Source organism: Sebastes umbrosus, chromosome 3, assembly GCF_015220745.1.
Source record: "Sebastes umbrosus isolate fSebUmb1 chromosome 3, fSebUmb1.pri, whole genome shotgun sequence".
Taxonomy (NCBI): domain Eukaryota; kingdom Metazoa; phylum Chordata; class Actinopteri; order Perciformes; family Sebastidae; genus Sebastes; species Sebastes umbrosus.
In genome coordinates, this window is record NC_051271.1 from 38,885,378 (window position 1) to 38,912,184 (window position 26,807).

The 26,807-nt window shown below is 41.5% G+C and overlaps 1 protein-coding gene and 1 long non-coding RNA gene across 2 annotated transcripts; one reads left to right on the forward strand and one right to left on the reverse strand.

The window, feature by feature from the left end:
• The first annotated feature begins 518 nt into the window (after positions 1-518).
• On the forward strand, positions 519-18,009 carry ccdc40 (coiled-coil domain containing 40). Its single transcript, XM_037763854.1, has 19 exons — positions 519-779; positions 948-1,082; positions 1,425-1,518; positions 2,613-2,773; positions 3,094-3,177; positions 3,836-4,055; positions 5,874-6,031; positions 6,154-6,276; positions 7,081-7,202; positions 8,963-9,206; positions 9,305-9,487; positions 9,979-10,224; positions 10,361-10,574; positions 10,850-11,019; positions 11,114-11,205; positions 13,115-13,235; positions 15,686-15,877; positions 15,964-16,122; positions 17,535-18,009. The coding sequence occupies exons 2-19, from the start codon at positions 963-965 to the stop codon at positions 17,784-17,786; spliced, it is 2,955 nt and encodes a 984-aa protein (XP_037619782.1). The 5' UTR covers positions 519-779; positions 948-962; the 3' UTR covers positions 17,787-18,009.
• Positions 14,847-26,592, reverse strand: LOC119484790. Its single transcript, XR_005206119.1, has 3 exons — positions 26,580-26,592; positions 24,070-24,074; positions 14,847-15,464 (listed from the first exon to the last, which is right to left on the reverse strand). It is a non-coding gene; the product is annotated as an uncharacterized LOC119484790 (long non-coding RNA).
• Positions 26,593-26,807: the final 215 nt, after the last annotated feature.

Genomic DNA, 26,807 nt, shown 5'->3' on the forward strand with positions numbered 1-26,807 from the left:
TGATTACTAATTACATTGGTGGCTAAAGCTATAACAACGCATCAATTATAAATAACTCATCATAGGTTTTCTACATAAAAACTGGATTTAGAGTTCCTTGTATATCTCTGTTATCTCAATTAAAAGTGGCATAATGCAGTTTAGTACAGTACTTGAATGTACTTAGTGGTGGAAAGTCCAACTATTTATCCATAACTCTGCCTTCTAGCTCTCTCTGAAATGCTTTATCTGGGGTTTAGCAAACACGAGCAACCCTAAATGATTTGGCTCACTGGATTCAACCGTGAGGGTTAAAGATGTGACCATACCATTGCAATAAAGGTAACTTTAGTTGTGGCTTGATGAGCAGAAAGCGTGATGACTACTGTGTCAATAACTACTGGTAATGATTTTAGTATTGCCCTAAAAATGAACGTCCAATTCTTGTACTTTGACAAGCTGCCCTGCAGTGAGCACTCTGGGAGGAAGATGAGCACCGCCCATCCTCCTCTAACGGATTGTTTACGGTTGCCTAGCAACGGTTGCTTAGCGAGCTGGTTTGTCCTATGGGTTTGTCAGTGACCGTGCGACGGTGGAAAGTGTTGTCACAATTATAGGAAATGATTACTATTTAATTCAGATATACGCTGTGTTTCTTGTATTAGTTTGGTAGCTCAGGTTAGCTCTCCACTAATGGAACGGTTGTAGTAACTGTGGCTTCATGGGAACTAACCTCGGTCTAACCTCGGTCTAACCTTGGTCCAGGCTAACAGGTTACCGCTGAGCTAACGTTACAATAGGTAAGTTAACTAACCTAGTGGTGTTCATATTGGCTCTGAGGGGTTCGTGTTTTCTGTAACACAGGTTAGTTAGCTACGGAAAGCGAGTTAGCTCAGTGTTCAAGTGAAAAATAGCATACAACAACAACAACAAGCTCTGTGTCTCCTCGTCACCACAGGTCACCACAGGTCACCACAGGTCCGATGCAGAGTGCTGAAGCTGAGGGAGGCGGGGAGGAGGAGGTGAGGGAGGAAAGCTCCAGACACAATGAGGATGGAAGTGAAGCAGAAGACTGTGCAGCGACTGTTTCAGCTGCTCCAGAGGTATGATATGATATCTGAGAAATAACCAAGCTACTTTTTCCTTTAGTCTTTAATTTTTCCCTTCCTACTCCAACTCCTTGTGAAGACGTGTGGATATTTATTTGTCCAGATGCTGTGATGTTGCTATTGTCTTTGTCTTTGTATTGGGTGCACATAATAGAAGTTAACTAGGAGTTCAAGTCTATACTGTTGCATACAGTGTTAGTCCTATGGGACAGCAGTTGCCAGCTCCTGTAAAAGTTTAAAATGTGTCTTTGTAATGTGTGTCTAACACTACGCAATGATCTAAATCATCATCAGTGTCCAGGACCTTTATATGTGCTTCCTGTCTGTGGCCCACAGACTCAGGCAGGACCAGAGTCTGATGACCTGACCCCCCAGCTTCACCCTGACCTCAGTGGGGCAGATGACTACTCCGCTGCAGCCACAGAGTTAGGTAGGGTGACCAGGTGTCCCACTTTACCAGGGACTGCACAGCATTTTTATCCCAGTTGTTGTTGTTGTCCCACATATTCAGACGATGTCACACATTTTCAATAGCTCTAGTTTTCAAGAGTCAAACCCCTGCAGGACAGAAGCTTTTCTAAAATCTGGCTTTTATCCAATGGCTGTTAGGAAAGCAGGGAAGGCTGTCCTCACGAGGCCGTTCGCTGTCAATCAAACTGCGCACACCTGGGTCAAGTGCAGGTTAACCTGTCACCGTCTTTGCTACGCTATGCCAGGGAAAATTGCGAGTTCTTTGCGAAATTCGCCAGTTATTTTTCAATTTCACACGGGGGAAATCGACATGAAGTGACATAGTACATGTGAGTCTCACATGAAACGTTTGGCTCAAAACGAGATATGCCAATCAATGGACGCATTCGGGCAAAGCATAGAGATGTTACAAGATAAGGGGCAGAATATAAATGTTTATTTTTCAAGTTAGACATTATATCAGAATTGTAGACTACCTCTTAACATTGATAACGTGTCCCACATTGTCTCACACAAACATACTCTTTGTCCCACATTTGATTTGTTAGGATCTGGTCACCCTAGATTCAGGTCAGTCACACACTAACCCTGGGATTTAAAGTTGAGTACAAAGCAACACAGTATGACACAGCATATCACAGTTCAATACAATATCAGTTATCATCCTGAGAGAAATTAAATTGACGTGATCGGTACAAATTGCATACAGTAAGTACGGTAAAACTGTTCATTTAGGCTGGTTTGCTTAGGATTTCTTAGTTCCTTTTAATTAATTTAGACTGAATACAGGAAACTTTATTGTCCAAGGGTAAGATACTGTGCTGTAAGATTACAGATTACCTTCCTTAACTTAACTTCCTTGTTTCTAACAATATTTGCATTAAACAAGGAGAATAACATGGCAACAAAAGCCTAGGTCAGTATTTGGCGAAAAAAAACCCTGCAAATTAGATTTAGAAGACAGTTAAAGACAGACAAAAATACTTCCAAGTATATATTTACATGTTCTGATTTGTTGTTTGGTTAAAGAGTGTCTCTCTGTTTCATTGCAAGAAAATGTTGCTCAGGCGGCACTGAGAGTTCACCTCTCAAACCTTAACACATCAGAAGATATGGAGGATCAGGAACCACTGCCGGAGGAGGAGGAGGAGGAGGAGGACGACGATGACGAGGACGATGACGACGACAAGTTCATTGTTCTCGACTCTGATCATGTCTGTAGCTTCTCTTTCAATATGTATTCAATCAGTATTTATTAAATGAATAGATTTTGCTTTACTGCTCCTCAAAGAGAATAATGGTGCTGATGACTCATCTAGGAGTCTAAATATATTAGTGTATTAGGTGCATTGGTAACCCTTAAAAGTTAGCTTGGGCTTTCCAATAAATATACAGTGTGCTAAAGTATCAGCAGTACAGCCCTCCAAAAGCTATGTTCATGTTGCACAAAGTTGAATGTGCTTCTAGTGTCAAACATTATACTAGATATTTAGCCCACTGTCATGTCACTGATGCTTGTTTGATGTGTTGGCAGCCGCTGGTCACCAGGCAACAAGCTGCTCTGAGCAACCAGCTCAGTAAGCAGCTGGAGAGGATCAACCTGGAACTGAAGGAAAAGGTTGGCTACATTTCTGTCAACATCAAATTCCTACCCCCCTACTTCTGGCGCCCTTGCTCAGACCACACCTATCTTCCAACTCTGCCTTCATTTTGATCTCAACTACACACCTGTAAAGTTTCGTGACTGCATCTTGCACGGTTGTGACGCTATTGCGGTGACTAAATCTGTCCACAGACAGACAGACAGCCATATAAACACCTGGCAAAGTACTCAAAAGTGCGTCTGTGGTAGTCTCCGCTACAGAAGCTGTCTCCTGGATCACAGTTTGCCACGATGACACACAAAAACAATACCAGTGTCACTGTTGTGGCTGGTAACAACCTGTAGTTCACATAAACATACAGTTCAAGTTCCCCTGACTTTTAGACTATAGTGTCTCAATATGTCCAGAAGATGGTGTTGTTGACCTGTATAGAAATTAAATACAAATATATACATTGTATTTTTTCTCTTACATACAGCATATGTATTTTAATACCCAGCATAAAATGGTAGAAATAAAAAAATAATGAAATATCTATAACTGGAGTAATATATCTGTGACAAAGAGTGTGTGCATGACAAAAGGAAACCATCTGAGAGTCTGATAGAATGCTAAAACTCTTGTTGATTGGTTTTCTGATTCTTGTCTGTGCTCTCTCTCCCGCTGCCCCAGCTGGCAACAGAGAAGGCAGATAACAACCACATACAGGACATAGGTGTTGACATGTTCAGGGTTCAGGAGGAGCTGGCCAGACTCCAGACCAGGCTGGATGACCGGCATCATACCAAGGCACAGGCTGAAACCAAGCACCAACAAACACAGGATCAGCTGGAGGCAATGAAGAGCCAGTGTTCCAGCGTTACCAGCCAACACGGCAAAGTCAAAGCCTATGGTGAGACTGACTTCCTGTGTTGAGCTTGGATTATATTTCATTCTAACTGTGTTGCACCATTTATTTCAAACTCTAATGAACAAATCTCAGATTATTGATTTAATCCATGACAGTTCTCACGCTTGACACCATGTTTTGGAAATAAGGACAAAATATTCTTAAAGTTAGGTCTGTCATTTCTGAAAATTGTGAATTATATTGTAATAATTATCCGCAATCTTGACCTCTTACGCAGCTGAGATAGTCAGCAACACACATTTGTCTGTGCAGCCATGTCCAGGCAAAGAAGTATAGACACACCCAAGAGCAGAGAGTCTGAGTCTATTGTAACTTCACTTGCTCTGCTCATGAGGGCAACTCAATCTCTGAAAAGTGATACAGCTGTAGAAATTGTCTTTGTAGAAGCCATGTGGATTGAAACGCACAGGTCTAGATTTTAATGCAACATAATTAGATTTTTCCTCAGTTCAAATTGTAATATAAAGCTTGATTAAATCCTATCTTGAATTAAATTAGGTCTAGATTTCAGGTTTCAATTTTGGTGCAATTGATTCAACAGTTAAGTGGTGGACACACTGCCCGCGTCTAACGCGCGTCTATTTTATAGAATAGAAGGCTCGCCTATTTTACACACGAGCCGCTCGCGTCTCGGCTGCGTGTCCCATCAGCAACAGACAGTGAAGGTGATTGACAGTATATGGACATCATATCAGCTACATAATACAGTTTACATGTCTAGACATCTGTAGAATATGTCACAGACAGTGAAGGTGATCTATTGACTGTATATGAACATCATACCAGCAAGATTACTACAGTTAAGTAAACTTGTTTTTAAATCAACACTTCCTGCTTTCATTTCAAAATAAAAGCCCTCAGGTGTTTTTTCTATAGACAGAATCCCTTCATTTGTTAACACAAGGCTTTTATTCTGAAATATGAGCAGTCAGTGCTGTGGAACACGCAGTCACTTTGAGAGCTCCAAGAATTGATCAAGTTTGGGGTTTAAATCAACACTTCCTGCTTTCATTTCGAAATAAAAGCCCTAAAGTGGGTTTTCTTTGCACAGAATTCCTTCATTTGTTAACACAAGGCTTTTATTCTGAAATATGTGCCGGACAGTGATGTGGAACAAGCAGTGACTTGGAAAGCATCATAAATGAATACAGTACGGAGTTTTAATTGTGGATTATTACTATTATTTACTAATTACCACACGTTTCTGAAACTTTCTCTGTCTAAAATAAATATTAATTATATTTATCATGAAGTTAAATGGCCATTAAAAAGCAAACTCTATGCAGAAAGAAAGGGCTGACAGCAGCAGCAGAAACCCAGCTGACAGGCAGCCGACACGCAGCCGACACGCAGCCAACAAGCGTCTAGTGTGAACCACGCAGCCACCGAGCGACGCAGACGCCACGCGCTCCTGATGCGGGTAGTGTGCCCAAGGCTTTAGACCTAAATTTATTGCAATTGAAACTTCTTCCAGGTTATTGCACAGTAAGCTTTTGGGGTCAGAAACAGTTTTACTACCAAGTAGGTTTGCACATTGCAAGGAATTTGTCTTGGTGATTTGGTGCATAACAATAAACAGTGCAAAAGACATAAAACAAAGTAGCAAAATAATATTAAAAAAATTGAAAAAATATATAAAGTGGTAGAACTGTACAGTTTGTATTGAAAACAGCCTGTAGTTTGGTCCATTGGATATACCGTATTGATTCAGCAACAGCAAGACAGCATCAGTGTCAGGCCATGTTTCCAACAGTTTGAAGGCATTGTGTTAATGTTGACTCCTGTGCTTCTTCTCTTTAGTGTCCCAGTTACAGACAGAGCTAGAGAGGCTGATGCTGCATCTCGTCTTCACACAAGAACACAGTGAAGATCTGCGCTCTAATGTCAAAGCCATGAAGAATGCCAGACACAAAGCGGGAGCTGAGAAGAACCAGGCCGAAGACCAGAAATTGAAGCAGGTGGGCAGGCTGCAGATCTTTCAATTATTATTATTATTATTATTATTATTGTATTTTGACTGTGTTGGGCGTTATCATTGATGACTTTATTGTTATTGATTAAAATACTCTTGTGTCGTCAGGATTTGTATGTGGAGCGTCTAACAAAGGACATGGAGAGGCTGACGCAGCAGATAGCCATGTATGAGGCCCAGGCCGGTGCTCAAGCAGAGGAGACACAGGAAGCCAAAGAGGCTCTCTCTGAGGTAACTATATTATGGCATAAGACGGTGTATACCTTTAAGTTGAAAGTGCCTTTAATCACCCAGCAAGTACTGTAAATTAGTGCAGCTAATTGACAGGAATTCATTAAGATTAAGGATGCCTTAATATCATTTTTGGCTATTTGGGGCAGGGGTACTATCTGGAAAGAAAACGTTGATAAATCATCACCTCATGAAGTTGTTGCCTAGCAAACAGTTGCCTATTTACACATCCAGTGGATACAGCATTAGCTTATGAGAAAGTTTGTGACCCGGCAGCCATGTTGAGATCAGTTGAGGAAATACCAAGCACCGCCCACCAAACTTTCTCATTTTACAGCTGAACAGTACACTACAAGATGATTCTAACAACATTTGAGGAGAGAAATAGACATTACAGTAACAGAATATTGATTCATATTTGATCAGCGCTGCCTAGTTTGACCGTTTGATCGGAGTTCACGAGTGATTGACAGCTGCCTCCGTTGAATGAACAGCCAATAGGAACGCTCTCTCTCTCTGAAATGACCTGTGATTGGCCAAAGTCTCCCGTCACGGGCTAGATGTTCTAAAGTCTGAAAACAGAGCCATGAGGAGGAGCAGAAGTCTAGTTTTGATTCAACACTTGAATTACAATATGCTGAAAGGTTATTATAGATTTTTTTCCCAATGATGCCAAAAACAGTAAGGTTTAAGCAACAAAAAAAACATGAGCAGAGTATGCATTGATTCCCTTCACAACAATATATGTTGCATTTGCATCATCAGTCACAACACATGTCCACTCATGTTTGTGTCCGTGTGTAGGCTGAGATGGAAATGGAGTCTCTGGTGATGGCGCGTAAACAGCTGCTGCAGCAGTGGAGCAGCAGCCTGGTGGGCATGAGGAGACGAGATGAGGCCTTCAGCGCCATGCAGGATGCTGTGCGGTGAGAATGAGGGAGAGGGAAGGCTGCATATTAATATGCTACTGATCCACTTTAAATGTGCTAATGCATTCCAAACGTACATGTAACTAACATTGGGCCTCATTCATTAATATATGCGTTCTTACTTTGCGCACAAAATAAGTGCACATGCAAAATTACCGACAGATTCATGACACGTGCGCACCGGCCAATTTTTTCCCTTACCACTGTGCATACGTTAGTGAATCAGAATCATTCTAAATTGACAGCCATGTGCCCGCTATTTGTAATCAGCGTACTGCCAAGCTCCCTTTTCTTTATATAAGGAAATATGTGTTCCTAGAGGTTTATCATAGAGAAAGTGAGGAAGTTGTTGTAAAAGAGAGAAGCATGGCCCCTAAAGATAAAAAACAAAAAACATCTACTGAAGAAATGAAGACAATAGTGTCCGAGGTGGAAGGCAGAAGTGTTTCCACACAGTGACAATGATACAAAAAGGAGTCTCAGGCTGCAGTGCACTGGGGAGGTGAATGTTGTGTCCCCTGAGATACGGACTGTGGCTCAGGTAAAAAAGAAATGGTTCGATATTAAAGTTGATGCGAAAAAAACGAGTAATAGACCAGAAGAAAAAGAAGGAAACAGATGAAGGAGGAGGATCACCTGATCTGTCGGCCCAGGATGAGAGACTCCCCGCAGGGTGGGATATGTCCAATACATGAGTGATGACATCCAGCAAGGACTTTTACCCAAAGGCAATTCTTTTTTTAGGGTAATGGCATCATGAAATATGACAACAGACATTTGGAGCTTAATTCAAAAACCTCAATAGAAGCTTCAAAATATATAATATATTTGAATTATTACAATAATTGATGAGGAAGAAAGGGCAATGATTTCATAATTATTCAATACATTTGGCTGATGCATTAGTAAATTAACAGTTTTAAATGTTGTTGTCTATTCAAGCCTTTTTTTATTGAATGCAGTTTTAATATGATATGCATTTAGTTAAAAGGTGTGTGTTTGCATTAAGACAGTCGGCTGGGCCTTCATCATTTGTGCATATGCATGGTCTGAGGCAATTCTAAATTTGTTCTCAGAGTAAGAACAAATTCAGGTAAGAGAATATTGATGAATCCTGGATTCATTGTGCGTCACACATTCGTAAGCACGGTCTAAGCACAGATTTGTGTGTACACACTGTTTGTGGATGAGACCCATTGTCAAAAATATAGCAGATGTGTGTAGAAAATATGTAGAAAATACAACACAATGGGCCTCATGCAGCAATCATTCTCTTATATTTCTCTTATATTTTCTCTTAATTTTTACCCAGCTGTGCTGAATGATGAATCCCACTTCATCGTAAATTGGAGGCATGTGGCGTGTTTATTATCAGCATAGGTAACGCCCCCTAAACACTATAGGGCAGGTGTTGTGCCGTGTGCAAATACTCTGGCACATGCCCCTACTATTGGAGAAATGGCACCAACAAAAGACTGTAAGAAGAAGAACTTCAGTAATGAAATTGAGGTACTGTTAAATAAATGTAAACAAAGTAAACAGGATTTTCCAGAGCCTCAGTACTGGCGTTACAGGAAAATCAAAAAGAGCCGCATCGAAGAGCAGTATGTAATCCATTCAGAAATTGAAAAAACACGCAATATCACCCAAGTATAGTATAGTCTTAATTGGGATCAATGGACCAATAGAATAAAGTAAAGTTTTAAAATCAAGGCATGCATCTATTCACTCTTTACTGCTGCCTTTGTTTCCCTCAGCGCTGCCGAGCACCAGGTGATCTTGCTTGACAGAGAGATTGAAGGTTACAAGAGATCCACCACTGAAGAGCAGGACCAAAATGAGATGCTAACGATGCAGCTGAACTGGTCCCAGATGGACGCTGCCACCTCCAAAAAGCTGCTCAGTCAGAAGCAGGCCCGGCAAGAGGCTCTGCAGGCCCACTACAGCACCTGCCTCCGCACTCTGAGGGAGACGGAGAGCACCCTCGCCCGGCTCTCTAAGGTAGCTAGAGGACAAAGGCTTCTGTTTTGACAGCTCTGCTCCTTCTCTTTCCTACTGAAACCATTCCACTCGCCATTTATTTTCCTGCATTGTACTAGGAAACCAGCACCCACCATGTTGAAGTGAAGGATCAGAGGAAGCAGTTGGAGAAAGAGAGTGCTGTGCGTCTGGAGATGGAGGACAAGATCATGACCCACATCCAGCAGGAGCTCACCTACAAAAAGGCTGCCAAGTATTCCCAACAGCTCATCAGCAGGATAGCCACACTCAAGAAGGAGAAGGTAAAATGGGATTTAGATAGATAGAAAAATCATTCAGAGTGTTTCAGGCTGTGGGAAAGCCTCATAAAAAATGTCATCGGAATTGAATTTAGACCCTTGTCCCTGAGGTCGAAACGCAATGAGTTCCTCAAAAGGTTCCTATAGTTATGGGGGAAAGTTCCTGCGGTCGAAAAGTGGCTCCTCCTTCGGTCCGAAAGTGCAGGTTCAGAACACTCTGACAGCAAAGATCTGTCCACCAAAGTCCCTTTTCATTAACACAATCATATTATTTATATGTACAGTATATTTTTAGATCTTCAGTTTCAAACTGGGCCTCTCAAGGAGTACGCCAGCGATTTATTAATGCACCTCCATACAATTGGGGAACTAATGAGCTGAAGATAGAACATTACAAAAACAGCACAAACCCACATGTACAGTATGCTAAGGATAAAGATATATATTATGATATTACATTTTTGTCCTGCTCAATGTCTCTTCCTCTCCTTTAGCTCTCTCAGTTGTGGCAGCTGGAGAATGATGTGTGGGATGTGGGACTGGAGAGCAGCGAGATCAGCCAACACCTGGACAGCCTGACCGTCACACAGGAGGCCCTCGATGAGGAGATCGCAAAGTACAACAAATTACTGACATCCAACCAGACTGAGATTTCTTCCTTTGTTAAACTCATCAGGCACAAGCAGGCCACCATCGCCAACTACAACAAAAAGATCTGTCAAATTGCAGCCAGCACTGGGGTGAGAGATTTTGGGGGAAGCAGTAATCCCTGGTTGTCTGTTAGTGTGTTTATGTAGAATAGAAGCTCATTAGAAACAAAAAATCAGATATAAGACTCACATGCTGCCTTTGTGATTTGTGTGCCTCCATTCCCAGTACGAGGACCTGAGTCCACTGCAAATCAAGGTAGAGGCATTAATGGCTGAGATCGAGGAGCTGGCAGCGAATGTCAAGAGTGATCAGCAGCTCTGGATGAAACGACAAGGGACTCTAGTAGGACTGACCCAGGAGATACAAGCCAACAGCAAGGACATGCTCAAACTGCAGATAGAGTACACTGGCATGCAGCAGAAGAAAATACGCCTGGAGAGTACGTAATTAAGAAGCACACACATGCACAAATAGATACAAAGGTTCAAGTCAAAGTCAGTTGTCGGTAAATTATACATAGGCAACTAGTGATCATGAGCTAGTTAACAGCATGTCTGAGAATCGAACTATGTAAGTTTTCTGTATTTAACAACATCAGTCTGACATCTCTAAATTAACTGTTGTTATAGTAAAACAATTCATACAGTATGTGAGATAACTTTCCCCATGCACTCGTACATGGGTTGCAATTAAGCCAGCTCCCAACCCCATCAGGTCAGATTGAAGTAGAGCACCGTGAGGAGACGGAGCTGGACAAGAATGCGAAGATGCTGAGAGGAGACCTGCTGAAGCTCAACAGCCTGCTGAGCACCAACGGACAGCTCAGCCAGGCGCTGGAACAGGAGAACGCACTGATGGAGACTGACTTCCTCCACAGGCTTCAGGCATGGCATTGATTGTTTCATTTGTCTTTTATTTTGTTATTTTTCTGCATTTTTTAATAGTAAATGATTATTAAACGTGATCTCATGTGTTTAGGAGGCAGAGCGAGAGGCTATCGAGATGCAGATGACACACGAGAAGACCCAGGAGGAAAAAGAGAGACTCCTCAACTGCCTGGTGGAGGCTGAGTCAGTCACATATTCATTTTGTTTGTTTAATATGAGTTAATATTTCTATGTCTGTATGACAATCAACTTGATGAATTTGATTCCCTAATGTGTTATTTAACAAACATACTAGGGCTTTCAATCGATTGAAATAATTAATTGTGATTAATCGCATGATTCTCAATAGTTAATCGCAATTGATTGCAGAAACCCTCACAGGTACTGCATTTAGCATAAAACAATATGCTCAAATCATAACATGGCAAACTGCAGCCCAACAGGCAACAACAGCTGTCAGTGTGTCAGTGTGCTGACTTGACTATGACTTGCCCCAAACTGCATGTGATTATCATAAAGTGGGCATGTCTGTAAAGGGGAGACTCGTGGGTACCCATAGAACCCATTTACATTCACATATCTGGAGGTCAGAGGTCAAGGGACCCCTTTGAAAATGGCCATGCCATTTTTTCCTCGCCAAAATTTAGCATAAGTTTGGAGCGTTATTTAACCTCCTTCAACAAGCTAGTATGACATGGTTGGTACCGATGGATTCCTTAAGTTTTCTAGTTTCATTTGATGGCAGTATCTTCACTCTAGCTTTAAAACTGAGCCGCTACAACCTCAGAGTCGCAAGTTGCATTAAAACAAATTTGCGTTAAAACCCTAAAAAATATTCCTACTCTTATAAATCGTTGCTGACTTTATGCAAATAAAACAAATTATATTATATTATGATTAGTAGGTAATTTTAGATCATTGCTTAGAAAACAGTAACCTCCAGGGCAGTGGTTCCCAAACACAACACGCCAAGGACCCCTAAACTAACACAAATTAAAGATTTTGTCCCAGTGTCCCCCATCTGATAGCTTTTTTGCTTTTAGAGGATGTGTTATTACAGAAAGTATATAAAACCCATGACCAAAATAGTCATACATTCTGTTATTTTGAACTTATGGATGGAATTATAGTGAAAATAAATGATTCTTTTTCTTTACTGGGGACCCCCTGGAAACTCCTCAAAGACCCCTGGGGGTCCCCGGGCCCCACTTTAAGAACCACTACTCTATAGGGTATTAGAGTTATTTCAATATATCCATAAATATCCAGACATTTGTCTTCTAATAATCAATACCCTATATCTATTGGAATAAAATCATTCAGTTAATGACAGCTTGTATCATTCTGGTTTTAAAGGGATAGTTCAGATTTTTTGAAGTGGGGTTGTATGAGGTACTTCTCCATAGTCAGTGTATTATAATATCTACAGTAGATGGTCGGCACGTCCCCAGTTTGGAGAAACAGACAGGAGTACCAGCACAGGAACAAAGCAATGTACTTGTAGGAGCCAAAGTGTGTATTTAGCCTGTCGTTTATTATTATTATTATTATTATTATTATTATTATTATTATTATTATTATTATTTGATGGCTAGAGATAGGTTTGGATAGTTTCTGTTGACCATCACGTCACTTCACGTTTAGTTATTCTAGTTAGCCTTACTGTTTGTAATTCCTTTAATTTAATAAACTTTAAAACGCATCTGGACTTTTGGACTTTTTGGAACGAGTTACGCAGTAAAGTGCCTACTTCAGCCTCTTAGCGGCTTTTTATTTGATAGTAGTCACTACAGTACTGCTGTGGACGGGGGTGGGCCTTTCTTTTAGGTGGCTAAAACACATTTTCCTGCTGCCCCCGTCTACAGCAGTACATTGCTTTGCTCCTGTGCTGGTACTCCTGTCTGTTTCTCCAAACTGGGGGAGTGCCGACCGCCATCTACTGTAGGTAATACACTGACTATGGAAAAGTATCTCATACAACCCCACTTCAAAAAATCAGAATTATCCCTTTAACAGCTCATACCACACATATTGGGTACTGGTTTTTACATGCGTCCTTTGTTGAGTGCAATGTGTTTTGTGTGCGTGTCAGGCGGCAGATCATGCTGTGGGAGAAGAAGACCCAGCTTGTGAAAGACACTCGTTCAGCTGTGGACTCGGACACGGTTCAGGGAGACATCCATATGATGAAGATTGAGATACACCGTATGGAGGTAAAGACAATATGATTATATACGTAGAGACAATAAACAGTAATATTGAGTTGTCATCCACTGTTTGCCTTTGTATGTGCATACACGTATTGTATGTACATTAAGGCAGTAAAGTTTTACTGCTGACTCACTGAGAGAGGGGGGATCTTGACTGAGAGAAAAAGGCTCTCGGTCAGACATTTGGATATTAGAACACACACCTTTGGTTCCCTCTGCCTCCAGAAAAGACTCTCAAGCACTCTCAACATCTCAATGTTTATCCTTGCTAGTTAGTTGCAACAGCAATAGAAACACAGCACACACAGATCAAGTAGCTAAGTTACAGATTGATTGCCTCCTGTACTAATGACCTACTTTAGATAGAAATCAGCCTCCTCTTGTTTGGGTCATGACCGGGAGTGATGAGGAAAGATGCAGGAGAGACAGACCACGTCAAGATCAATGTTACTACCTCAAAAACAAAAAAAAGTTATGTAACTGTTATTCACCTTTTGAGCCGAATCATACGGTTTCTTCATGGAACTCATAGCAAATGATCTGGGACTTGGGAACCATTGGTTGATTCCATTTTAAACCACAGCACATTTTTAAAATTATGTCATGCCGACTGTAGAGTCAAAGTTTACATATCCAATATGTCAATATATATATTCATCTTTTTCCAACACTTGTTTTTGGAACTTCCTCATCTAAGGTGTAAAAAGGTCTTTAAGGTAAAACAGCATCTCAATGTGTGTGGTTTGGGTGAAGCAAACAGGTATTCCACAAAAAAAGCTTTGTTAAAAAAAAACCAATCTTCTCAAACGTCATTATTAACAGTTCTTTAACTTGAATGGGTTCTTCTGAACATGAACGGTTCTTCTGAACATGAACTGTCCTGAACATGAATGGAACATTGAAGAACATGAACGGTTCTTCTGAACATGGCTTCTCTTGCCTATTCCTTGCTGCCAGAGACCTGGCAGCAAGGAATATTCATTCCAGTTGGTGTCACTCCGCAATAAAGTTGTGCCAGCTGTGTTTGTGTTGCTCTGCAATTACACCACCAAACCGCTAGTTGGCGGCGGTGTCTCTATGAGTTTCCTTCTTCTTCTTCTTCTTCTTGTACTACAAACAGAAACTGAGCGGAGTTGGAGCTAATAACTGTTGAACCACAGAACTTTTACTGACATTACTGGAACGCCGAAAAGAGAAAATATATCTGAGTCGATTTGTGTGAACAAACATTGAAAAGATGGAGGCAGAGAGAAGTTGAACTTTCTGTGGTTGTCCGGGGTCCTGGCCGCTCAGCATCGCTGAGAGACTGGACCAATCACAGCTGTTGCAGTCTGCGTCGCCGCGACGTGTAGTTACATTTCTGGAGAGGTGCACGTCAGGCTACGGCGTCGATTCAACGCAGAAGTATAAATCAAGCTTTAATCAAGCTTATGCGATGTTACACAGGCGCCGCCATAGTTGTTGTGAAATGTTTCTCTGCTTGCATCAAGCCCGGCCGATTGCCCGCCCCCGGGAGCCATATACCCCACTGCGACTGGTAGGTTCGTTCAGCTCGGGCTCGCGCAACAAAGGGACCTTCCACACACAACGTGGCAAAGTGCCATTCACATAAAACTCGCGGGCCGCACTAACATTAAACTTTCATATCAAGGTGGGGGCCACAAAATATCGTCTTGCGGGCCGCAATTGGCCCGCGGGCCGCGAGTTTGAGACCTATGATCTAGAGGGAGTAAAAAATGAATGGCTGGGCCTCTAAAGTATTTTTAAAGGACTAGTGTGTAACAATAAGAAATGGAATATAATATTAATAAGTATGTTTTCCTTAGCGTATAATCACCTGATAATAAGAATCGTGTTTTCGTTAGCTTAGAATGAGCTGTTTATATCTCCATAGGGAGCGGGTCTTCTCCACGGAGTCTGCCATGTTGCACCGCCATGCTTCTACAGTAGCCCAGAACAGACTCTGTTAAGTTTTCCTGCTTGGGCCAGAGCTGATAACGTGACTCGCTCCCGTCGTTGCCGCTCTCGCTCTCTTGCTTCACCGCTCACTTCCCACGTGCACACACACACACACTCTACGCACTGGCTCTGCTCCAGATGACTCTAGAGATGGACATTAAGTGTTTTCACGTCGGCCACCGTGGCTCTCCAACTTGCTTGGCACACGGGAGAGGCTTCAGTTGGTTGCAATCTCCTCACCTCACCGCTAGAAAACCGCCAGATCCTACGCACCTTTAAAAGGTCAAATTAACGAGGCATCATAGCCTGGTAATGATTTGAATGCATGTATTAATGTTTCTGGAGCTTGTTTAATACCTGTGGACACAATTCATTAAACATACAGTATGTGTGTGTGTGTGTGTGTGTGTGTGCGCGTGTGTGTGTGTGTGTGTGTGCGTGTGTGCGTGTGTGTGTGTGTGTGTGTGTGTGTGTGTGTGTGTGGGGGTTTGCAGGTGCGAGTCAACCGGCTGAAGAAACAGCAGATGCTACTGCTGAGGGAGAGTGAAGCAACAGTGGCAAGGAGGGAGACCGTCGTCCTGCGTAGGGAGGCCATACGCCGCAGTCCCCACAAGCAGAATAACACAAAGGGCGAGCTGAACCGCGTCATTCAGGGCCTGCAGCGCAACATCCGGGACACACACAAGGTAGGGGGATGTACATTTTTCCAAATCTGCATATGTGCCTGAAGCATGTTGCACAGTTATCTTATATACAGTATGTATGTCTTCAGCATGTGGCAGACTGTGAGCAGGTGATCTGGGAGCTGCAGGAGAGCCAGGAGAGTCTGAGCGACAGGCTCCCGCAGCTGAAGCAGCAGCTGATAGAACTCTGCAGCACTAGCTACGTACTTGACACCGACTTTGAAAATCTCCAGGACACCAAAGACAGGGTAAGGAGCACAAACTGTGCAGCATACTGCATTACAACACATTAATACATGCTACCATGTAAATATACTGTAAATCAGCTTTGAAATGTTGTATTTGTATTATGGTTGTATTAAAGTTAACACAAAAATAACACGTTAAATACAAATTTGCTTTAAAGCCACTAATTTCTTTAAGCAACTTGCGATTTTTAGGCTGTAACGGGCTAGAGTGAAGATACTATATCATATGAAACTAGAAAACCTAATTAATCCATTGGTACCAACCATGTCATACTAGCTTGTTGTAAAGGAGGCTAAATAAAGCTCCAAACTTACCCTAAATTTGGCAAGGAAAAAGTGGCATGGCCATTTTCAAAGGGGTCCTTTGACCTGAAAATGGGTTCTATAGGTACCCTCGAGTCTCCCCTTTAGACATTCCCACTTTATGATAATCACATGCAGTTTTGCAGTTGTACTGTATCTACTGGGAAAAAAAAGTTCGGAAACTTGTGTTTGGTGGATTATTTCTCTGTTGTATCAATGCTAATGGTCATTGTATTTTTCATAGTTGGAAAGCCTGTTTATTTACCTTCACAATGATGTCCAACTTGTAAGGATCATGCATTTGTAGGATGAGCAACACAGCTGATTATGTGGGGAGCGCCCGAGAAAAATTTGCCAAAATGCTCTGCCAATGGTAAACAGTGTATTCTCCTGTTTTTATTGACTCTTGTTTTGAGTTGTTTGATGGATTGGATGATTGAACTTTCTTTCAGTAACAAGGAACAAACAAGACATATTTGCAATTTTACACTTTATTCATTTAATACACCGTCAGGAGCCTCAGTAGCGGTGGAAGATCCATACGCAGCCACAACAGCCTGGCACCTCCTCCTCATGCTGGTCACCAACCTGGTCACACGTTGCTGTGGGATGGCGTTCCATTCCTCAACCAGGATTGGTTGCAGGTCAGCCAGTGTGGTTGTGTTGGTCACTCTAACACGTACAGCACGCCCAAGCTGATCCCACAAGTGTTGAATTGGGTTGAGGTCTGGACTCTTGGCAGGCCGTTCCATTGTCTCTACTCCCACATTGTGGAGGTAGTCTGTGATAACCCTGGCTCTGTGGGGGTGAGCGTTGTTTCTTGGAGGATGAAGTTAGGTCCCAGATTGTGGAGATATGGGATCGCCACTGGCTGCAGAATCTCATCGTGATATCTCACTGCATTGAGATGGCATGGGTTGTGTTGACATGGCTGTGGAATTACTGACTTGTGCGTCACAGTTTCTACTTACAGAAAAACCACTCCCACACATGGAGAAGAACAGGAATTGTTTTTCCACCTTCTGTGGTCAGTGTTGGAAATGTTCTAACAAGTGAAAGCATAAAAACAAATCCACACTCAATCCACTTTATCCTTCCCCTCCCTGTAGAACCTAATCCACCTCGTGGCTCTACAGAGCCACAACAGGAAGCTGCAGGGGGTGTGTGGGGGAAGCTACCAAGCCTCGTCCACCAGCAAATCCGTAGGAGCCGCTCTACAGAGCCAGATGGAGCGCGTGCACGCCGTCAGCACCATCTTGCACCGTGTGTGTGAGGAGTTCCCCCAGCACCAGGCGGCGCTGCGCAGGCTGTCGCTAGAGTTGGCAGCACGCACACGGGCCCCGGAGCAGGGGACGCCCTGAGAGTAAGGGAGGATGGACACATGACAGTGAGTACAGGGGAAGAAGTGTAGAGGATGGAGAGGGAGTAGACGATAAGAGGGAAAGATTAGATGAGTCATAACCTGAGAAGTTTGAGAGGTCATTTATTTTCCTGTTTGCATTCTTTTATGCTTTGAATGAAATACAGATTGTGAAACAATGTATTCAAATAAAGACTCATGAGACAGTAATACAAATAACTAAATCCTTCATCATGTTTGGCTTTTTCAATCCAGTTGCGAGAATGGAAACTAATTAATTTGTGGTTCAGTGGTACTGAATCATTTGAATGATGAAAGGTTAGTAACATACATAAAGGGTTGCTACTGTCATTGTCCCAACAATTAAAGGTCCCATATCGTGCTCATTTTCAGGTTCATACTTGTATTTTGTGTTTATACTAAAACATGTTTACATGCTGTAATGTTAAAAAACCTTTATTTTCCACATACTGTCTGCTTGAATATACCTGTATTTACCCTCTGTCTGTAACGCTCCATTTTAGTGCATTTCAACGGAACAGTTTGGGTCCATGTTTACTTCCTGTCAGCTGATGTTATTTACATACACTGCAACAGGAAATAAAGTGGGACACATTTAGAATGTTTATATTTAAAACCGTGTAATGGTCTAAATATTGTATATTTGTGACATCACAAATGGACAGAAATCCTGACGGCTTGTTTCAAACGCACAATTTCTGAATACGGGATGTGTGTGTTTCTCCGTATATTGAGCGTTTTGATAATTTAACAGTATTTATATAGCACTTAAATCTGCTTTATAATGTAAAAGGAATGAAAATCTCACTTTTTACAATATGGGACCTTTAATGCAGCAATGACAAAAAAAATATATTTTCTAAACTAATCAGTATAATCACGTTATTGAGCTCATCCACCTTTTATTTGTTCAGTTTCTGAAAAAGGGGCAGACAGCAGCATATTTGAGCTCTTTAAATCCTGTGCCAGGTCAATATAATCATATTTCAGAAGCCTTATTCCCTTATTCACTGCCTCATTTTAGATTTTAAACATTCCTGAGGTCTCTGAGGTTTCATACCCATTCAAATCCTCAAAGCATGTAGCCTGCTTAATTACACCAACAGCCCTGGTTATTTCTGTTGACCTTTTTCTCATATAGTATATTGTAGCCAAACATTGTTTGACCTCCATCACATAAAGGATGGAGGTTGTAGTGGCTCAGTTTTAAAGCTAGAGTGAAAATACTGGCATCATATAAAACCTAAGGAATCCATTGGTACCAACCATGTCATTCTAGCTTGTTCTGAAGGAGGCTAAATAACAATCCAAACTTGCGCTAAATTTTGGCAAGGAAAAACTGGCAACTGGCCATTACAGACATGCCCACTTTATGATAATAACAACATTTACCATCACAGGTGTGTCTTCATACGTACATGCTATTGAAATAAACTGACCACACCTGTCCTGGTTGACAATGGCACTTAAGTCTGTTCACAATAGACCAGCACTGTGGCAGCGCATTTCCCACCATGTCTGCATTGTCAAGCATTGAAATCACTTGTCCAATAACTGGTGGCTTTACAGAGCTGGCCCAAGCAGCTGCAGGCCGTCCTTGAAAGCAGCACATCTGCTTTAAGCGACAGTGACGTCAAACGATTTCAACACTTAATAATGTGACTCTTCTGCAAGGGTTGCCTCCAAGCCATGTCCATGCAATGCTGTGAAACCGGCTTCTCAGATTGCATGCTCCCCGTGAGCACCATCTTGTACTGCGTCTGCATGGAATTTCCACAGCACCTGGAGGCACCATACAGACTGTCACTAGCGCTAGCAGCACAGGCCCTGGAGCATGGCCAAACAAGCAGCTTATACAAAGAACTCAGTCTCCTCTTACTTAAACTCTTTCTCACACTCCTCTCGCCTCAATATCTGGCCTAAATCTAATCTCTGGCACATTGGATATGGCAGATGACTTCTGTCTCACCTACAGCAGTGGTTCCCAAACTTTTTCACATCAAGGACCCCTCAACAAATGACACAAATTAGAGCACGGACCCCCATTTGAGATTTTGTTCCAGGGTCCCCTATCTGATAGGATTTTCGCTTTTAGATGTTTTATTACAGAAAGTGTATGAAACCCATGACCAAAATAGTCATACATTCTGTCATTAGCTATGTTTCCATTGAATTATCAAATGAATACTAAGCAAACGTTTGAAGTGTCACAAAAAAGACGAGCGAATTATGCGCATTTCCATCAACTGGCATAGAGCGAATAAACTCGACTACAGCGTAGTTTGGTCCGACGTTGGTGCTATAAACTACGCATGGCTGTAATCCGCCAGTAAACAGAGTAGTAGACGGTGCGAACCAGAAACAAAACAAGTCGGCTTTGCCATCTAACCATCTATGAGAGAAAAATGGAGAAAGCTCTTCAGGAATTTGTTTCAATTGGGCAAATGTTAATAGTTCTTTCATGTCAGCTAGTATTGGACATGTTTCCTGTGGTCCGGAGATGAAGACAAACATTCGCATATTATTGGAATATCCGAGAAGTTGCTAGCAGCGGAAACACGGTCATATGAGTTAAATGTTCGCTACATCAGAATTTATTCGTCAAAGGCGTATCCATATCCCATTTAGTGCATCAACTCAAATGAATAAATCACGTGTCATTTAACGCCGTTCTCATTCCCAACACGTCATATACGGACACACGGTTGCAGTTTTAAACACGTGGTTGACGTTGTGAATTAAAAAAAATTACTTGGTTATGTTGAGGCAACGAAACTACTTGGTTATGTTTAGGAAAAGTTCATGGTTTGAATTAAAATAAGGACGTTTGTTACGTAAATTAAGTTATGTACATAAGTTAAGTAGGCAATGTAAATATGTCATCGGTTGACTTTTGGTTTCACGCGAGACACGAACACCGCTCCCCTGAGTGAAAATCATGTCCCATCCATCCACCCAGTCCACCTCCCCGCGTGGACTTTCTCGCTCTTTATATTACATCACCTGACTTCTGGAGCAATTGCTCTGAGCATCTAATATTGCGTGAAATGACAAGCAAAAAGCAAAAAATGCGTAGCGATAACACACAAAATGACTGAAGAAACTGGTGTTATTCATACGCCTTTTGGTAAGACCGGGCACTTTAAAAGTGTGTAGGATTTGGCGGCATCTAGCAGTGAGGTTGCAGATTGCAACCAACTGAAACTTTGATTACCAAGCGTGTAGGAGAACTACGGTGGCTGACGCAAAAATGTGAATGTTCCTCTCTAGAACCAGTGTTTGGTTTATCCATTCTGGGCTACCGTAGAAACATGGCGACCGGCTCTGTGAAGAGGACAACCTCTGTATGTAGATATGAACGTCTCATTCTAAGTTAATGAAAACAAAACGATTCTTATTTTCAGGTGATTATACACTAATGAAAAATACTATAATAGTATTATATTCCATTTCTGCCAATAGATCCCCCTTAATGTTACACACTCATCATTTAAGAAATTGGTGTCCCATAAATAGTGTCAGACTTTAACATAGATAACAGGCAATTTGAAGTTGTTCTCGTCTTTAGAGAAAGTGAAGAGTCCGTTTTTTAATCATCTTGATATATGCTAATGTGAAAAAAAGCATATATTTTGTCTGTATAAATACCCACCCTACTAACCCTAACCCTAACCCTAACCCTAACCCTAACCCTAACCCACCTAACCCTAACCCTAACCCTAACCCTAACCCTAACCCTGTGCTGTCTCATCTTTCAACTTGTCTGTCATCTTTTGACCTATTAAGTCATTAAATTATGCCCAACTAATTATCCCAGTAATGTAAACTGCTTCTTGGCTTCAGACCAAGAGAGCAGGGTTCAGTTGTTCTGATTAGATTAATATCATCATTAGAAGGTCTTTTCTCAGTCACCTGCATGATCAAGACTCTTGAGCAGTGCATGTGTGTGCTTAGTCTGACCGACATACAGTATGTGATTAAAGCCTCTGAACACCCACACAGGTGTTTTCACTTAATCTGACTGATCCGACCTCTTCTCAGGACTGTGTGGGTGTGTATAGACTTATGGTGCCTTCAACTGGGGTCGTGTTTACCGTGTTTACGAGTTGGGCCCGTATGAACACCCCCTCATGTCGTATTCACGACCTCGGAAGTGGAAAGTTTCTGAAATTTCCGAGTTCACAACTTGTGACGTGTTTTTTCATGTTGACAGTAATGGCGGAAGTTATGGAAGTTATTTTTTCGGTGCACAATAAGTTAATTTATTGTAATTTTAGCCGTATATTGTTTTTCTTCACAATATTATAATAAGTTTGAGGAAAATGTTGATATACCCAACGGCCTCATCTTTCTCTTCTGTCATTATACCTTTGCATTTACTGCATTATGTTACCCACTTGCTAGCTTGCTAAATCGTTAGCCTCTGTGGCTTCTAGACGCCGACAGTAACGTTAATATTGCCGTTACTTAGCAGCAGTGATCTCCTGCCTTAACCACTTGAACGCCAAGCATGTTGTGTGCACGACTTCCCGTGTTGTGAACACGAGCTCACGACCCCATTTGAAGGCACCAGTAGGCCCTGTCCACACGTATTTTTTTCTGGCCTCTCGTTCACAGGCAAACGGAGCTTTGGGTCACAAAAACAGATATTTCTGAAAATGCCTTCTAAGGTGCAGATTTTTAAAAACTCTGGTTACTTAATATTTGTCTGGATGTGTAAAACGGAGCGTTCTGGAAATGATGACGTCCTCTCCTCATTTAGCTCATGCCCATTGTTTGCTTTGTGTAATGAGTATGCACATAAAAAGATGGTGCACTACCAGCTTTTCTTTTACGTTTTGTTAGCACTGCTCGGACTAATTTACATTTAAATTGTTCCAGTCACAGGAGGCCAAAGCAGGGAACACATTAAACATTAGCCTCTCTAACAACTTCAGTCCAAGGGGGCTTATTGGCACGGGTAACATCGTTTACATTACTAAGCAACTTGGAATTAAAAACTAAAACCTGGTCCTCTCTCTAGGTTCCATGGCGGAGAGGAGGTTGTGTTGCTCTGGCTCTATCTATTCGGCGTGGAGAGGTGGTCGTGTTGCTCTGGCTCTTGCTCTACCTATCTGACGTGGAGAGGAGGTCGTGTTGCTCTAGCTCTACCTATCTGGCGTAGAGAGGAAGTTGTGTTGCTTGGGCTCTATCCGTTTGGCGTGGGGAGGAGGTCTTGTTGCTGTGGCTCTATCTGTCTGGCGTGGAGAGGAGGTCGTGTTGCTCTGGCTCTACCTATCTGGCGTGGAAAAGAGGTCGTGTTTGCTCTGGCGCTATCTGTTTGGCGTGGGGAGGAGGTCGTGTTGCTCTGGCTCTATCTGTTTGGCGTGATGAGGAGATCGTGTTGCTCTGGCTCAATCTGTTTGGCGTGGGGAGGAGGTCGTGTTGCTCTGGCTCTGTTCTGTTGGCGACGCCGGGAAGCTGCTTGACATCCTCCTGGATCAACCTTCTCACATATGTTCACATTAAATGTATTATTTTTTTGTCATATGGATTGTCTATGTTGTATTTTCATTTTGTTGTTACTCTGTACACACGACATCTATTGCACGTCCTCTGTTGCTCTTCCTGAGCTTTCCTTCCATTTTTTTTCCCTGTTAAAAGGTTTTTTTTGGTTATGTTTTTCAGGCAAATTTGTGATTTGTGATTTTGGGGTATACAATAAAATTGACTTGACCTGACTTAAACTTGTAGAGGCTGAAAGGTGATTAATGTGCTTTTAGGCGATTGAAGGCGAGGTTTGGAGCACTCAGAAGGGCTGTGGACATAAATGTGAATAACCTCTCTTTCCTCATTTATGCATGTAAAGAGACAGTTGATGACAGCAGAGTGATGACAGGAATTCCCCCCCCCTCCACCAACAATAACTGTTATCAAACTGACTGTAATGAAGCCGAAGGAAAGGGAGTGAGAAGGCTGGTAGCAAAATTCGTTGACCCTTAACTTGTGATCTCACTTGCGGTGAAAATGTAAATATTACGGCGAGCGCTTGGAGTCGTTTTTGCATTCGAGTGTGTATATTTTGTAAAACAAAGGCTGTGTGGACAGATTTTTTGATTTAAGAGGGGAAAATATCTGTATACGTGTAGACAGGGCCTAATTGAGTGACATCTTCCTGAGTCTCCTGTTAGCTTTGTTGAACCTGTAAGGACGGGACAAATTGCACCTTTATCATTCTTATTGGTAGATAAGAGCTCATAAATTCCCATCATAGCTCCACTTACTGTACCTTCAACCTGAGCAGAGGTCTAATCAGCCAGAATAACTGAAAACACCTGTGTGGGTGTTAAGAGGCCTTAAAGTTAGACAGAAATATACCATTCTTCATAGTTCATAGAGTTCATAAACTATAAAACACACCTTTGCTGAATTGAATATAATCTGGGTTTTTTGTGCTCCAGCCTTACTTGGTCTGGTAGGACCAGAAGCTTATGGTGACTAATGTTATCTAAGGTTAGCAAACTTTAGATAGATACATTGTATCTGACATTACTGAGTCGGTGTATTGACTTTATGATTATTTTGTTTTATTACACGGCTGTGTTGAATACTCGATTCTGATTGGTCAATCACTCTGTTATAGACTTAACTGTAGGAAATGTTTTACTTCCATCCCTTTCAGTCACAAGGTCAAAGTCGATCATTCTCTAGGTGTTCATGAAACGTGTGAAGCGTATAAAGTATAATAGTGTTGAATTTCCTCAAGAGAGTTAATTCAATTTGTGGTGAATAACCTTTCAGAGTAATTACCAATTACCATACCAATGTAATTACCAATTTCTATTACAGCGAAATATGTGGTAATGTAACATACTTTTTCAGAAAAGTTCTGTTGTTCCACCAGTGGATTTTTATATCCCTATATTTTGGCCAAAAACTATGACTTTTTTTTTTTTACTTCTATTTGGTTTCCGGAGTAGAACTCAAACTCTTGTCTTCTACTGACTTTATCCTGAGGAAGGTGAGCAAATAACAAGCTACATTGTGCTCAATAGACTAATTCCATTAGTCCAATCACTCCATCATGGAGTCCATGATTAAGGGGGGGGGGTCTGTGAGCCATGCTCACTTTTGCCCTGTTTATTACTGTTCTATTTTCTTTGTATATTATCATACATGTGCTATGGGATTTAGTTGTCCTGAATATATGAAATGATATGCATGAGATAAGCAGGCTTTGTACTGTTGACAGAGGCTGTGTCAGGTTACTGTATCGGGGGTGAGAGGATCATGTTTTGTCCATCCTCTTTGTTGGTGGTAATAATTTGGTGCAGGCGCTGCTGAGCAGTAGAGTCATGCTGCTTGTAAATTTCATGAACTGACAAGCTGTCATTTATCTGTCATCTGTCAGGGTGCCGAGAGCTGACTCACTAATGTTGTCCACTGGATGACTTCCATATCATTTTCTGAGTCACACTTTTCACTAATCTTGTTTACTGGCACACACACACACACACACCATATTCCCCTTTAATAACTTCCTTTGATCTTAAACCGCATCATTTGTTGGAAATACGGGAATAGCTCTGTGGCTGGGAGACATGTTGTGTGTCATTTGACTGCTCAAGCTCTATACAAATGTTATTGTTCTCTTATTTTCTTTTATTTCTATAGTTAAATGTGCTATTGATAACATTGATAACATTCAGCCACTAGATGTCGCATTCTCCCTCTCCTGTTCCATTGCATTCACTTCACAACAAGTCGTTGCCAGGCACTTTCAGCCATTTATCCGTCTTCTTCCATACTGACGACACAGAGATACCACATGATAACAACGTTGTTTTACTATTGACTCACAAGCCTTGTTAGAAGTTCGACAAAAAGCATCGGTATTTTTCCATTGGGTTTTAGATTATTGCAGAAAATCAGTTTCTTTGGCAAACACATGTTTATGATACTTACACGTTTTGTTCAGCAAGATAATCTCACAATCAACACCACTTTATGGTTTTTGAAGTGTGAATGCAATCGCCAGAAGTAAAAAGCTAACGTTAGGCTAAAAACCAACTACACCACGGTCACATGAACGCGAGTATACACAACGAGGCTGTAACGGCGTGAGTCAGTCGCCGGAGTCAGTGTGATGCCGTTTAATAGTCTCATTTAGCCATTTGTTAGCGACCGCCTTTTTTAAGACACATAAGGCTTCAAAATTCACAAGTGGGATATTTATTGATGTAATTTATGTTGTTAGAACAAAACGTTAAAATCTCTTCAGCTTGTGTTAACCACAGACTTTATTTCAGACATCTAACTAAAACCCATTGACTTTCAGCCGAGGGAACCGGAAGTGCTAAAATGCTAACTCATTTCCGGGTTTTGGGACTCATTCCTGCAGCACTCGATGTCAGATATCTTCCACAGAGATAAAGTAAACATTCATTTTTGACCTGCCAACATTTTTAAAATGATAAATTCACAACCATAATAATTTTTTCATGAAAAGCCATGCTTTAATTCGGTACCTTTCTAAAGGGTAAAATTATTATTAAAGGTCAAATTAATTAAAATTAATATTTTTTTAAAATATTCATCTACATAAAAATGTTATCAATAAGACCTTTAAAAGGGGTGCCCTGACAGCTCAGTTGGTAGAGCGGGCAAGGCCCGGGTGCGAATCCGACCTGTGGCCATTTCTGCATGTGACCCCTTTTCTAGACCTTCCACTGTCCTGTCAATAAAGGCTTGAAATGCCAAAAAAATTATCTTTAAAAAATAAAAAAAATAAGACCTTTAAAAGATATGCTTTCAAACTGTTTTACTTTTTATTTGCATATTTCCTGTAGCTATTAGATTACCTACATCCTCCAAAGTCTTTGTGCCAGTAACGTTATATCATTACAGTAGGCTGCTTTGTTAGCTTCCATTTGTTTGCATAAACCCTTTACAATACAGTAAACAGTAAGTTCACCCAACCAGGGCGGTAAGTTAGCTAACAGAGAAAGCCTATGACCTTGCT